This window comes from Perca fluviatilis, chromosome 24 (assembly GCF_010015445.1).
Source record: "Perca fluviatilis chromosome 24, GENO_Pfluv_1.0, whole genome shotgun sequence".
In the NCBI taxonomy this organism is placed as follows: domain Eukaryota; kingdom Metazoa; phylum Chordata; class Actinopteri; order Perciformes; family Percidae; genus Perca; species Perca fluviatilis.
The window spans coordinates 6718506-6731876 of NC_053135.1; the positions used below are offsets into that span (position 1 = coordinate 6718506).

The following is a 13371-nucleotide window of genomic DNA, read 5'->3' on the forward strand; positions in this document are numbered from 1 at the left end:
TTTTTCAAGTATTATTCCTTATGACAAGTAAACCAATCTTCAAATGCTAAATTGGTGGCCTGCCCCTTTAAATGTCCTATAGTTTCAAGTGGGATGAGTTTAAGCTGCATATTTCCAAACACATTTTTTACCACCCACATCATTTTACCATAATCCAATGGAGATCATGAACTAGAAGCTTTCAGAGCCCCTTGGGGTAAAACAGGTGTTGGGACCAATGGGATTTTAAGGAAAGACACTCTATCACAAATACCTTTAGGGCTGCAGTTAATGACCATTTCCATTATTGATAAGTCTATTGTTTTGATTAAACATTTAGTTAAAGGACAGTGAAAAATGGCCATCACAAGCTCCCAGAGCCCATATAATTAACATTACTTGTTTTGTCCAACCAACAGTCCAAAATTTTTTTTTTATCAATTTACAATGATATGAAAGAAAGAAAAGCAGCAAATCCTCACATTTGAGAAGCTGGAAATGGAGAATGTTTGGTATTTTAGCTCGATAAATGAGATTAGATGATAGATGAGTAGTATCACTAGAGGTAATTGCAATCTTAGATTTTTGGGGGCTGCAGATACCAAACCGGCCATGGTTCCACCACTATACATTTATGGCTCAGTGCCAATGAGCTTTCCTTGTCATGCTGGGGGAACAATCTGTATCCTGTGCTGACTAAGATCATCCTTGTTCACATCTCTGTGTGCTAACAAAAACTGGAAAACATGTTCATTGAATATGACGTTTTAGTAAAAATAAAGAAATGAATAATTAATAAGCAGGCATACTTTCATTTAATTCTATTCTTTAGTTATCTCATGCAAATGCAAATCCTCAAGTGTTTTCTCAGCTTTGGTAATACAGTGTTGAAATTACTGTTTCAGTTATGTAACACACATTTTTTTGGAAGCCATGCTCATTGCAGTGGCCGTTTTAATCTTCATTTTTATTTCTGTTTGGTGCAAACCTGAAATCTGCAGCACCAATGGACATGTGTGCCTTTGCCAGTGCCAGCTCGGTGCGGGCTGGTTTCATTTCAATGCCACAGCGGGCAGAGGGGAGATAATGGCATGGCCTTGAGAGAGAGAGAGAGAAAAAAAAAAAAAAAAAAAAAAAAAAAAAAAAAAAAAAAAAAAAAAAAAAAAAAAAGCTTGGGTAAGTGGATTATATGATGTGGAAGGAAGGAGGGAGGGGCTCTGTCCTCTATCTGCTCTGGCCAAATACCACTTGAATCAAGGCAAAATAAAAACACGTACTTGCTTACCGTCCTTTTTTTTTTTTACTTACACAACGTCCTAAAAATACTTGATAACCCAACTAATAGTATCCTCATGGCTGGATTTAGGAAAGTCTTGCCAATACTTATTTGGCTTAGGTGCCAGATGGCAAGGGTTTGTTACACAGACAGATTCAAAGACTATTTAAATCTTACATGTTTGCAAACACTTAAGTGATTTAAAAGGAAACCAATAATTAACTCAGTTGTAAAGCCCATTTGTACAATGTAGTTTGAGGGGACTTATGATAACATTGTATTCAGAGAAAAGTCATAGGCTAACTAAAGATCATTCACCTTACATTTTGATCCTTTGAAATCTGATTCATTGTCTCATGGTTTCCCTTCAAGACCTGAATGTTATGTTTTCACATTATTTGGCCTCAACAATAATGTCATCCAACAAGTCACACCGCCATGCTTGAGGCTCTGTGAGGCTGTACTTAGCATGCTAACATACCCACAGTGGCAGTGCTAGCATGTTAATGCTTAGCAGGTCATATTTACCAGGTTTACCTTCTTAACTCAGCCCTTTACCATGCTAGCATTTGCTAATTAGGACTAATTGCAAAGTACAGCTGAGGTTGATGGAAATGCCATTAGTTTTCCAGGACAGACAGACCAACATTGCCACTAGTGTGGCTTAAAATCAATGATAGATTAATCATTATTTTAAATAAACATGACTCACAATCAAGAACAGGAGTTCACTACAGGAAATTAGAATTCAAACAAAAAAATAAAAAGTACCCATAGTGGTCTACCAGTTTAAACGACTTAAAGCGAGCCTTGTAACTTTTGCTTAACAGTGGCTATTAGATACTGGTAATGCTAAAAAGGTAATGTCACAGTAGCGAGTGAAAATTGAGTCATAAAGTCAGTGAAGTGACTCAGTAATGTCAGCAAAGTTTACTTACATAAGCGAACATTAGCCAACATAAGCTACTGGTCATTCCAGACCAAGTAAGGCTGTAGCAGCAAAACCTGTGAGGGTATTTAATTGAGGGTGTGTTTTAATGCTTATGAGTTCAGTGTTTCATTTGAAAGATGAGGATTGTTCAATTCTTTATTCAAAAGTTACACAGTCCAATTTTAACAGCCAGCTTGACTGTTAATACAGCTAAGATTGCACTTACATGAAGTTAAAGTAAGTATTTTATATTCTGAAATTTAGCCTTTGAGATTCAGTCTTTTTGATTTTGATTGCATATCGGGAATGGGGAAATAGCTATTTAACTTATTTAGACATATTGTTTTGGGTACCCTGTGGAGAGCAAATAATGATAGCTTGGCATACAAATTGCATTGAATTAAAACTATATTAAAAAGAGTTTACAGTAATTTACTATTTTTGAAAGAATAATAAAGTCCTGTAAATCTCAAGAGTCAGACAATTTGAATGAAATAAAAGGGAACATATGTTTAAAAAGCTCTTGGGCGCAATTTCTGTTCAACTCTGAGGATTGGTGAATCACTGTGCTTATACTGGGAATACACTACTGTTGATATATTAGGTGAAATTTTCTATGAAATTTTCCACTAAAGCTGCAGCTACATGACTCAGCCTGCCCACGTGCTTGTATTATTGTAAGGGTAACTGTATTCCAGAAGGAAGGGCAAAGGCACCTGAATTTGGCTGCAGCGTGTGACCAGTTGGCCCACACTCCGTCCAGCTTGTAGGATGCCCTGTCATGTCATATCAATAATCGGAGCCCTAACAGTGGGGAATGAGCAGAGTTAATATTTCAGAGGAGTTAATATTTGTAAGATCCGCAGCAGCTTGTTCAATGCAGGAAAATGTGAAGGGTCTGTAAAATTTAAGAATTAAAACAAAATATTACTTATCTGATGTGACCTATTTTTATTGTCTTTTTTTTTCCTGTGTTTGCATCCATAGGACTACACATTGACCATGTATTTCCAGCAGTACTGGCGGGACAAGCGTCTAGCCTACATAGGAATCCCCCTCAACTTGACCCTGGATAACAGGGTTGCAGACCAGCTCTGGGTCCCTGACACCTATTTCCTCAACGACAAAAAGTCTTTCGTCCACGGAGTCACCGTCAAAAACCGCATGATCCGCCTGCATCCAGATGGAACCGTTCTTTACGGCCTCAGGTGGGTTCTGCTTCTCACTCCACCAAGGCCTCCCTCTATTTGCCCAAATTTAGATTTGGAAAAGACTGCCGATATTCTCTCTCTAAGAATTAATTGTCAACAAACCCTAAGATGGAGACCAAAACCAACAATGAATGGATCCTACAGTACAACTAAGTATTTTCTGTGTAGCCAAAACCTTATAGGTCTTATAGGTTCCTCTGTGCCATAGAGCTCCACTGTTGACCAAAAACTATTAATAACACAACATTGCACTAGGTGACATGTTCCTTCATTACCATGAACCTGGGCAAAGCAGTTTTTTTTATTTATTTTTTTATTCTTCATACACTCTACTACTGCCGGAAATACTCACTAGAGCACCAAATGTGTATTAATCCCCAAGTGAAACTAGTCCCCAACAAATACACCATTTTCTCCTGTTCGAGGAGCATTTGCTAAAAACTACAGTGACCAGCTGTTTTAGGAAACTACTGAGCCTTTTTCTTTTTTACAAAATTCAAATTATATACTTGTGACCAGTTTTTAGAGATGCATGTCTTCAGTGGGAACCATTGGCCTTGGGGTTGTGTGCCACAGTCAGAGAAGTTGACAAATTGTTAGTTTAATTGATTCTACATGTAACTATTTGTTGTGTTTCCCAGTGAGTTTATTTATGTTGTTAGAGTGGTAATGTGCAATTTCTGGGCCATGCAAATGAGCAACACTCCCCACAACAGGCAACAAAGTGAAGCTCAGGGTCAAAATGTTCTCAGATGTTTCCCCGTGTCAAGTTAATTCTATGTGTTTAAAGCCCTGTTACAGCACCACAGTTGCCCATGCTGAGAACTTGGCAGTTTTCTGCTGCTGGCTGCTGAGCAGCCAGAGGATTATGTGTCGTGCTCAAGGGCAACCTGGAATAAGGGAGGGAGGGTGCAGTCAGAGATCACCCAGGAAGTATGAACAGGTTAGATGGTGCATTAATGCAATGTTAAGCTTGCAGCTGTTGTTTGATATTTGTTTCATAAAGCCCTTATTTTGAATTTCCATTGATCTTTTCGACTGGCAGGTTCAGAAGAGTTAGTGCGACCTATGAATATGGATGCATGCTTTGAATTATTAGAGTGCAGGGCAAAATGTGTGTGCCTGTGTGTGTTTGCACGTGTACACGCGTGCTTGTGTTTGTATCCGTCAGTGTTGATACTTTACAGTCATACAGCCATGCTTGATTATGTAAGTGGAGTTCATAGCACTTGGACTTGTGGGCTACTTTTAGACCTCTCAATGCTTTTAAGAGATCAAAGGGAGAGGGAGATGTGTGACGTGGTGTTTGTGATATGAGCTGTTAAATAAATGTATGTCAGGTAAGGCTGAGTAACATGCTGAATACTGATTTATTTCATGGTATTAAATAATGCACTCTGTATGTTTGCTATTTATTAAGGCTGCAACTAATTGCTTTCTCAATCTATGAAGCATTTACTTTATAAAGTGGCAGAAAATAGTGAAAAAATGCCAGAGGTTTTCATATTGTCAGTATTCTACAACCCTACATTGATTTTTATTTTATATATACCTGTATATAGCCTATACTTTTGCTAAATTCAACCTTAGAAACAAACCTTTGAAAACAGGCATTTTGAAAAAAGGATTTTATAATGAAAAAAAAAGAACCCCAATAGTTAAGTTTGAATCATTGATTCAATTATTTACCAATGTATTGGTTAATTTAGGCTATAGCCCATGTTTTACACATTTTTATGCATGCAATAATATATTTCATTGTCTTATTTGATTATTTAACACTTTTTGACTACATAACCTGCAGTCCCAAAATATATTAGATTTACTTACAGAGTCTATGAAGTAAACAACTCTGCTTTTTATTATTATTGAAGTTTGCAATATGTAGTTTGTAGTGTATTTTCTGAAAAAGTGATGTAACATATAGGCTTCTTTAAATGAGAAAATGCAGTCACAGTAATTACAATACATCTATATCTGACAGACACCATGTTATGTTGTTGTAATTTTAGCTGTATAATAATGGGTTTCCACAGCCTCATCTGAGTCTTAACTGAATGAAGACATCCAGTGGCTAACTGCCAAGCAGCCGGCTTTTAATTAGGGCAGACTTAGCCTAAATCACTTTGAATTTGCATTTCACTTTGCTGCTTATTTTAACTGTCTGATTATCAGCCATTTGAGCTCATACATCTAATAAACAAAGGGATACCTCCTGATGACCCAGTTCAGATGAGCAGCCACTAAACTCTGCCAAAATGTGTTGCCTTAATATGATTTTTATTTGCATAATTTTTCACTTAATCACTGGATGGACTGTAGCCAGTTTGTTTGGGGGACATGAACTGCTTTAAATACAAGACTGAGGACTGCTTGTCTGTCTGTGATCCATAGCATAATTATGTATACAGTTACACAGTCAGCATTTTACCTTGGAGGGAGTGCCATAATCTTATTTTAAAATGACAATACCAATAATCTCCAGTAATATGATGCCAACTGAGGAACTTAGAGTAAAGTCAAATGGAAATTTAGTTTCCTAGAAAGATAAAGAAAAAAATAAATTCAAATGGGCTACAAAATATGTGTCACCCCTCGCTTCCTTACTACCTTCCCATCCATCTTCCTGTCAATACAATTTGTGTAAATCACATACAGTATTTAACATATTCTCTCCTGCTTCCTCTCTTCCCTCATCTGTGTCTCCTTTTTCAGGATAACTACAACAGCAGCGTGTATGATGGATCTTAGGAGGTATCCCCTGGATGAACAGAACTGCACTCTGGAGATAGAGAGCTGTGAGTAGAGAGACCTAATGCCTTTAGGACTGACTATCAGCTCACTATGCAGGCTAAGAATAAAACCAACACAGTCTCATATGTGAAATATTACAGAAACAATATCAAACCTGGTTTATTTTTTCTTCTTCTTTTGAGGTCTTTAGCATTTGTTTAAAATCTTTTATGACAACTATTAATGGCAGACTTCATCAGCACATTAAAAGGGGTATATTATCATGTCCTTCCACAAAGTTTGGAGACTTTTGATAGACAAGAAAATGTAAGCAGCACAGGCTGAGATAGTCAAGACTAAAAAAGGCAGAATATCAGTCAAGCTCCAATAACACTGGGTGCTACACTTTCCACAACTCAATAGCCACTGTGGTCTCCAAGCCAAAATTGATATTAGCCTGATGACATCACAAAGGTTATTTTTTTCAGAAAGACCTCCCTCCAGACCCACAGAAGACATGATATAATAAAAGGATTGGGGTTACCAGAGACATTTTGATCCTGTTGGCATCCTTGTAGGTTAAGTTGAGCTAAAGCTAGTTTCTCAAATAGTAATGAGACTTTTTATATAGTATAAATAGTTTCTGTGTTTCTGTATAAATACAGGAAATGTCAGCTATTTTTGTAAATCTTTTGACATTTTTGTGAACTCAAGTGAACCCATTAACTGACTTGCTTTTCAAAGCAGCGTCTGGTTCTTGGAAACAACTTCAAACACGTTTCATTCCAAATGACAGCCAGTTGGATGCTCAGCAACACTGCATATCTTGGTCTCCAGTGATGGTTAGACAGATGGTTACACCTTGGTGCATTTTGTGTGCGTGTTTATTCTTGTGCAGATGGCTACACCACAGACGACATCGAGTTTTACTGGAAAGGAGGCGACACGGCTGTAACGGGGGTGACGCGGATCGAGTTACCTCAGTTCTCCATTGTCGATTACAAGCTGGTGTCCAGAAACGTAGTCTTTTCCACAGGTACAGTAAATGCTCTACTGTAATGTAGTGTTTATGTGCTTTGGCCTCCACAAACTGAATTTGCTTTGGGAATAATACATGACCAGACTGACAAGTGGATGTTACATTTTTTTAGATTGTTCATATCAAGCGTTGGTCTTTTTCCAAGATGATTATTTAATCAATTATGTAGTAAACAAATCTGTGCCAAAGCTTGATCTGTTGATCTTAAATCCTCAGAGCCAAAGAGTTTGTGTTTGTCAGTGCTTCTAATTGGGTTGAAGTGAGGAAATGCGCTGCCTTTGAAGTATCCCGCAAGTAACAGCGGCTGATGCAAGGATGCTGGAATGGTACTTAACCAAAACATGATTTACTGTGATTTACGGAGCAAATTATGTCAAACTCAGTTGGCCTTTGACCCTGAGAGGTGACGCTAGAATTAATAGTTTGGTTATCATACTGATGCTCTGTCAGTCAATACAATCAATTAATGTGACAGCAGCCGGTTTATCTAAAAGCCCCTGGAAACTTAGTTTCAAACCTCAAGTACTTCTTTAAACATTAAATAGTCATGATTAAATAAGCAACAATCTAAGTTAACATCCATAGAAGTCAGAAAGTCAGCTAATCTGCTGCTAATGTTGCTCTATTCTGATTGGTGCATGGAAGTACGTGGCATCCCTTTTTCACAACTATGCCTAGCCCACTTCAAACCGGTGAGAAAAGCAACAAAAACAGTGTCAATACCCTGCAGCGAACCCATTAGAGCCTCCAAACCGCAAATTAATATTTAGAGATCATAAATGAAACATGGATGCTCAGGAAAAATAAATGCAAACACAAGAAAGAGATTTACACAGCTTATAGATCTTTTGGTGTCACCATTAACTGGTGTTGTGAAACCCATCAATCAAGTGTTATTTGTAGGTTCACAATGGACATTTTCATAAGAGATTTTCATCTATCAAGACAATTAATTAGATTACAGGGTGACATGTTAAAGCAATTCGTCAAGTAGGTTAAGACGAAATATTTACATTTCATTACAATTCATGTGATTCATTTGTGTTGCTAACTTGGAAAAGTAAAGTAATTCAACGATCCTCATTGCTCACGGGGGTGATCTGCTATATGCTGTGAACTTTGGTTTTTATTTGTTGTACACCAAGGTCCTCAATTAATCAGATTGTTATGTGTACATTTAGTCCTAGATACAGAACTTTATTGATGCTCCCTAACCAACTGCCATATAATCGGGTCTGTGGAGACTCATTCAGAGAATGAAAATAAAAGCTGTGTGACATTTAGTAATAACACAAAGTTATGCTCATGAGGAGGAGCCACACCCAGTCTGAAAAGTGTATGAAGAGTAAACAATTGTTTGCTTTTTGGGTATTTTTAACATTTCTATTGAGGCTACACAGTATGTCTTTCCATGTCAGTCTTCCCACAAGTGCCTCACCCTGAGCTACAGCATCATTTTCACCCTCATTCTCACTGTGTGTATCTCTTTGTTATCTCACAATACTGCACATCAGTTCTGGCTGTGTAAAGTACATGCGTGTCTCTGCCTTCATGTGTGAATCATTTGTGAATGTGATGAGGCGAGCATACCAGAGTGCACTTGTTTATGAGCAGTGGCATGTCCTCTGTGGGTGGCGACAATTAAAGGTTAGTGTCCAGTGATCTACTCCCGTGCTCTTGGCATGATGTGTGAAGCACATCAAAGGCCAGCCTTTAATTCCCTACCCCCTTTTTCTATTCCCCCTTTCTGTCCTGTCTTGGCATCTCTCTCACCCTCTGTCGTTTCTTTTACTTTTTCTTCTTTCCCTTCCCCAATCTTCTTTAGTATACTGTATATTATATCTCTTGTGAGAGGTGCGGTTGGATGCCAATTACCCTGCTCTCTGACAGAAAAACAGCCCAGGATTCAGGGCATCATATATTTATGTGGAATGAGGCCCACATAAATTATTCTCCTCTAAGCACACATAAAATCACTGCCTGTTTGTGTTTGTACATACAGTAAGCATGTCCATATGCAAACGCGTTTGGTGTTTGGTGACATTTAAGTGTGTTATTTTGCGCATTGTGCCCATCAATCAATGTCAGGGCACATCATCACCTTTTTTTTGTCTTCATCCACTCCATCATCTTCATTAAGATAGCTGCAATAATAACAGCTTTGAAAATTCTATAACATCTATATTTCATGTTTTTGCTGTAATTTGACAGTAAAGCCCTTGAATATTCCTTCACATTTGTAAGTGTTTGAAAACATCAACTACATCATTAACGGCTTTTGAAAGTAGCCCTTTAATATAGCGTTGAAATCATTAGTATACCTTAGGACTCTAACACTAGCCCTTAGTGACTGTTGCTACGCCTGTCAAGCTTTCCATTCTCGAATTGCACATATTACAATAACAGTGGCAGATTTACCACTCACAATTCATAATTATTTGAAACAATGGGTTCTTGTCTCCTGCTAAGAATCTTTTTAAAGAGGTCTTAAATATGCACTTGCACTACATGTCCCCGGTGAAAAGTCAGAATCCAGCATAACATATTTCACTTTTAACGCTAGAAGAAAAAAGGCTTTTAGGAACAGGACCAGTGTTTCTGCCTAACGTAAAGCTATGTTGGATAAGGGGTTTAGGGTTGCTGAAGTGTAGACTTCCCCAAATCCAATAAAGAACAGGACAGAGGCGCTAACGTTAGCTTACACTTGGAAATCGGAGTATTATGCATGGGTTTCGATAGTGGGGAAATATTGGTGGGTGCTATTATGACCTTGTAACCTGTAACCCCACAAAGTCTAATTAGCTAATGCTCCTTGGCCTTAGAAGTAACGCTCATTTAGGTTACTACTGTAGGTAGTAAGCTAGTAAGCCAGACATCCTAACGTTTGCAGACAAAGGACACGGTTTAATCCCTTCCTTACAGTTTTGCTCTTGTCTTGTTGGTTTCAGAATGGGCAAAAGAAACTGTAAAAAGAACTAACCCTGATCAGATCAAAACTGCCAGTGTTACAGCACATTCATTCACTGCAACTCCCCTGCCATGAGGGTGATAAAAGAGACAAAAAAGGAGACAGCAGACCTCCTACTCAGCACTCTCCCAGCCACCATCCCAGTCTCTATTGTTTTAATGTTGTCATCCACTCAACTTTTATATTCATCCCTGCATCCCATCTCCTCTTCTCTCTCCCTCTCTTCTGCCTCACACATGGTGTTCCTCCCACTCGTGAATTTTGTTTGGTGTAGCAGTTACAGCCAGTACAGTTCTACACCCACGCGCAAGTGAACCTCAGCCTACTCTCGCATCTGCTACTGCGAAGATACTCTGCTCCCATTTAGGCTGTCGGAGCTGCCATTAAGGATGCATCAAAAGAAGTGAATGGGATATTTTAAGACCTGTGACAGCCTGTTCCCATATTCACACAGTAATGAAATGTATATTTAGCGTGTGTTGAGTTTGTTCACTGCTCCCAGACTGTTAACCATGAGCCAAATACAGGAGGATCATCTAATGTGATAGATAAGGCATAGTTTGCAGATTTATATATGCTTAACTACCTACCAGTTTTATATTAAAATGAGCTGATCATTTGGTTTTATACAAAGTTCTTGATAAGTTAGTTTATCAACATAACTTTTTGTAACTTAGTAATTGTTTAAGTTACATATCAAGCAAACTTGCTTTTACTTTTAGAAAAGAACATACTGCTTTTCTCTGTTTAATTTCATTGTAAATTTGATGCAATTCTGGACTGTAACAAAACAAGACAAGACATTTGAAGATGTTGGCTTCACCATTTAGACTACATAGACTAAACAATTCATTCAAATGAATGGGTTGTAATATATCAAGGTGTTTTTTTTGCATGGATGAAGTGGGACTTAAGAGGTAAAAACTTGCAAACACTTTACTAACATTACAGGTACCACTTAATTTGTACCTAATTTTTTAATTAAGGTAAAATGATAAAGTAGGACTATAATATATTAAGTGGTTCTTGTTAAGGCCCCTCCAAGTATTGGACACATTTAATGTTTGGACTTGTGATGGTTCTGTATGGAAAATGAAGGCATCACAAGTTACTACAATTCATCATGAGGGAGAACATAAATGTGTGTGCCAAATGTCATAGCAATCTACGCAATATTTGCAGAGACATTTTACAAATGTCAACCTCATGGTGGCGCTAAAGGAAAAAAAGGTGACAAATGTCTCATCACTGCAACAATATGTTTGGTGAACTGTGGGCTATGCATTTGTATGTGCATAAAAGAGTAAATAACATAACACAATTCCCATATACACTAGACCCATATATTTGCTCAGGTTACAAACTGGGTCTTCTGGTTGCTGACTGCCTTTGGAAGCCAATTACATCAGTCAGTAGTTATAGATAATAACATTTGATGAACAACCCAGCCCTTTAAAATAACATATTTGGATTTTATTGCAATCTAACTTACAGTAGCCACAGAACCTAATGAGATTGTGTGTTTTTTCAAGTGACTCTCCATCCAACCATGCACACGAGGGTGCAGTTGATTGGACCCACGCTCGCCACAAGTAGCTTTGGCTGAAACCCACGGATTGGAAATTACAGTGTAATGGCACCCAGTTCTCCTCCAATAGAAAGGGAAAATTGGAAAATAACTTGGAAAAGTGGGAGTAACAAGCCATAGATTCAATCCATAAAGAGACATATGCTGGGCGAGAGAAAATCATGAATCACACTTATATTCAAGCATAAGAACGCACATATAGGCTACTGTTTATGTTCCAGGCCATGGAAAAGGAATGACAGAAAAGCTCTGTCAAAGCAGATCGTGGTGAGGAGCATTGTTTTCCTGATTTAGAAAGAATCACAGGCACTGCTACATGCATTTAGAAAACTACTATTCCTGCAGTAATGCTGAATCTCTCAGAATCATCATATGAATGATGTAGGTGGATGAGATGTGGAGAATTGATGAATCAAAATACGCAAAAACATTTTTATCACCATAACTAAATATTGTGTCACATCGTCACGAAATAGAGTTACAGTATTGTGCGTGTGTGAGAGAGTTGGTCTCTACTGGTGCTAGTGATGGGGATACTTGTTACCATGGCAATAAATCCAACCCATGCTGTCGGGGTTGTCATGGAAACAAACAAAAACACAAGGTGTCCCGTGTGCTCCTATGAATAATATAAGTTAGATGTTTTTTACTGTCGACAATTTCATGTTTTCAAACCATTGAACCAAATGGACTGTAGATTTGATGTACAGTGATCTTTAATACTACCTAAAAAATCATTTCTAAACCAAAAGATTTAAATGCACTGCTTCGATCTTTGTCTCCCCATTCCTCAGGTGCCTACCCTCGACTGTCTCTGAGCTTCAAGCTAAAGAGGAACATCGGCTACTTCATCCTGCAGACGTACATGCCATCGATCCTGATTACCATCCTCTCCTGGGTCTCCTTCTGGATAAATTACGACGCGTCAGCAGCCAGAGTGGCTCTAGGTAAGAAGCAGTGGCTGTTAAGGATCAGGTATTTGGATTTTTAGATGAGATCGGAGACCAGAATGATACACAACCTCCCTGGCTGAACTTCCCATCCCGTGCTCGTATTAGTGAGAGCTTTAGGGAATGGCTTGGAAATTGGTGGGCCAAATGGACATTTTGAAGAACACATCATTATGTGGAGAAAAAAAAACATCCCTGTCATCTTTGGACATAGGCATCCATTTTACTTTAAAGTGTGTAAATACTGGAGCTGTAATACTGCAACAAGCATGTAAACATTTTATCCATTGTGCCTTTCCATGTGACAAAGGCAGGAATACTCTTAGAAAACTGGGTCATTCCTTGTGCCTGTTGTTGCCGTGGTCACTGAGAGGCTACCAGGAGTTTAAAATACATCACGTCTCTAATGAGCATAATTTAACTATTGAGGAGGGCATGTGTGGGTACAAAGGCCCACGCACTGTCGGGCTCCTGTGAGTAGTAAACAAGGCAGAGGTGGAAGCAGCAGGTCTCTGGGTTGTAATCATTGTGATTCCTCACAGGAGGTTGCAACACAATTTTGTCTTTGTTGAATATTGAAGTGCGGAGTTCTTGATGACATGAGGAACCAGGAAGGGAAGCTATGTAATATGAAGGTTGTCAAGACAATAGATAATTTGCAATTTAGAAAATAGACTTTCCACATCAGTCATAATT

The 13371-nt window shown here is 38.3% G+C and overlaps 1 protein-coding gene and 1 long non-coding RNA gene across 7 annotated transcripts in view; one reads left to right on the forward strand and one right to left on the reverse strand.

The window, feature by feature from the left end:
* Nucleotides 1-13371, forward strand: part of LOC120554331 (gamma-aminobutyric acid receptor subunit beta-3-like) — a 62869-nt gene that overhangs the window by 39494 nt on the left and 10004 nt on the right. For all 5 annotated transcript variants that reach the window (XM_039793177.1, XM_039793178.1, XM_039793179.1 and 2 more), the window contains 4 exons: nucleotides 3174-3394; nucleotides 6113-6195; nucleotides 7029-7166; nucleotides 12520-12672. In XM_039793177.1, the coding sequence (XP_039649111.1) occupies nucleotides 3174-3394; nucleotides 6113-6195; nucleotides 7029-7166; nucleotides 12520-12672 (595 nt within the window). The remainder of the gene's footprint in view (nucleotides 1-3173; nucleotides 3395-6112; nucleotides 6196-7028; nucleotides 7167-12519; nucleotides 12673-13371) is intronic.
* The window catches only part of LOC120554336, a 181788-nt gene continuing 169238 nt past the window's right edge, over nucleotides 822-13371 (reverse strand). For both annotated transcript variants that reach the window (XR_005638369.1, XR_005638370.1), the window contains one exon: nucleotides 822-1075. This is a non-coding gene — a long non-coding RNA (uncharacterized LOC120554336). The remainder of the gene's footprint in view (nucleotides 1076-13371) is intronic.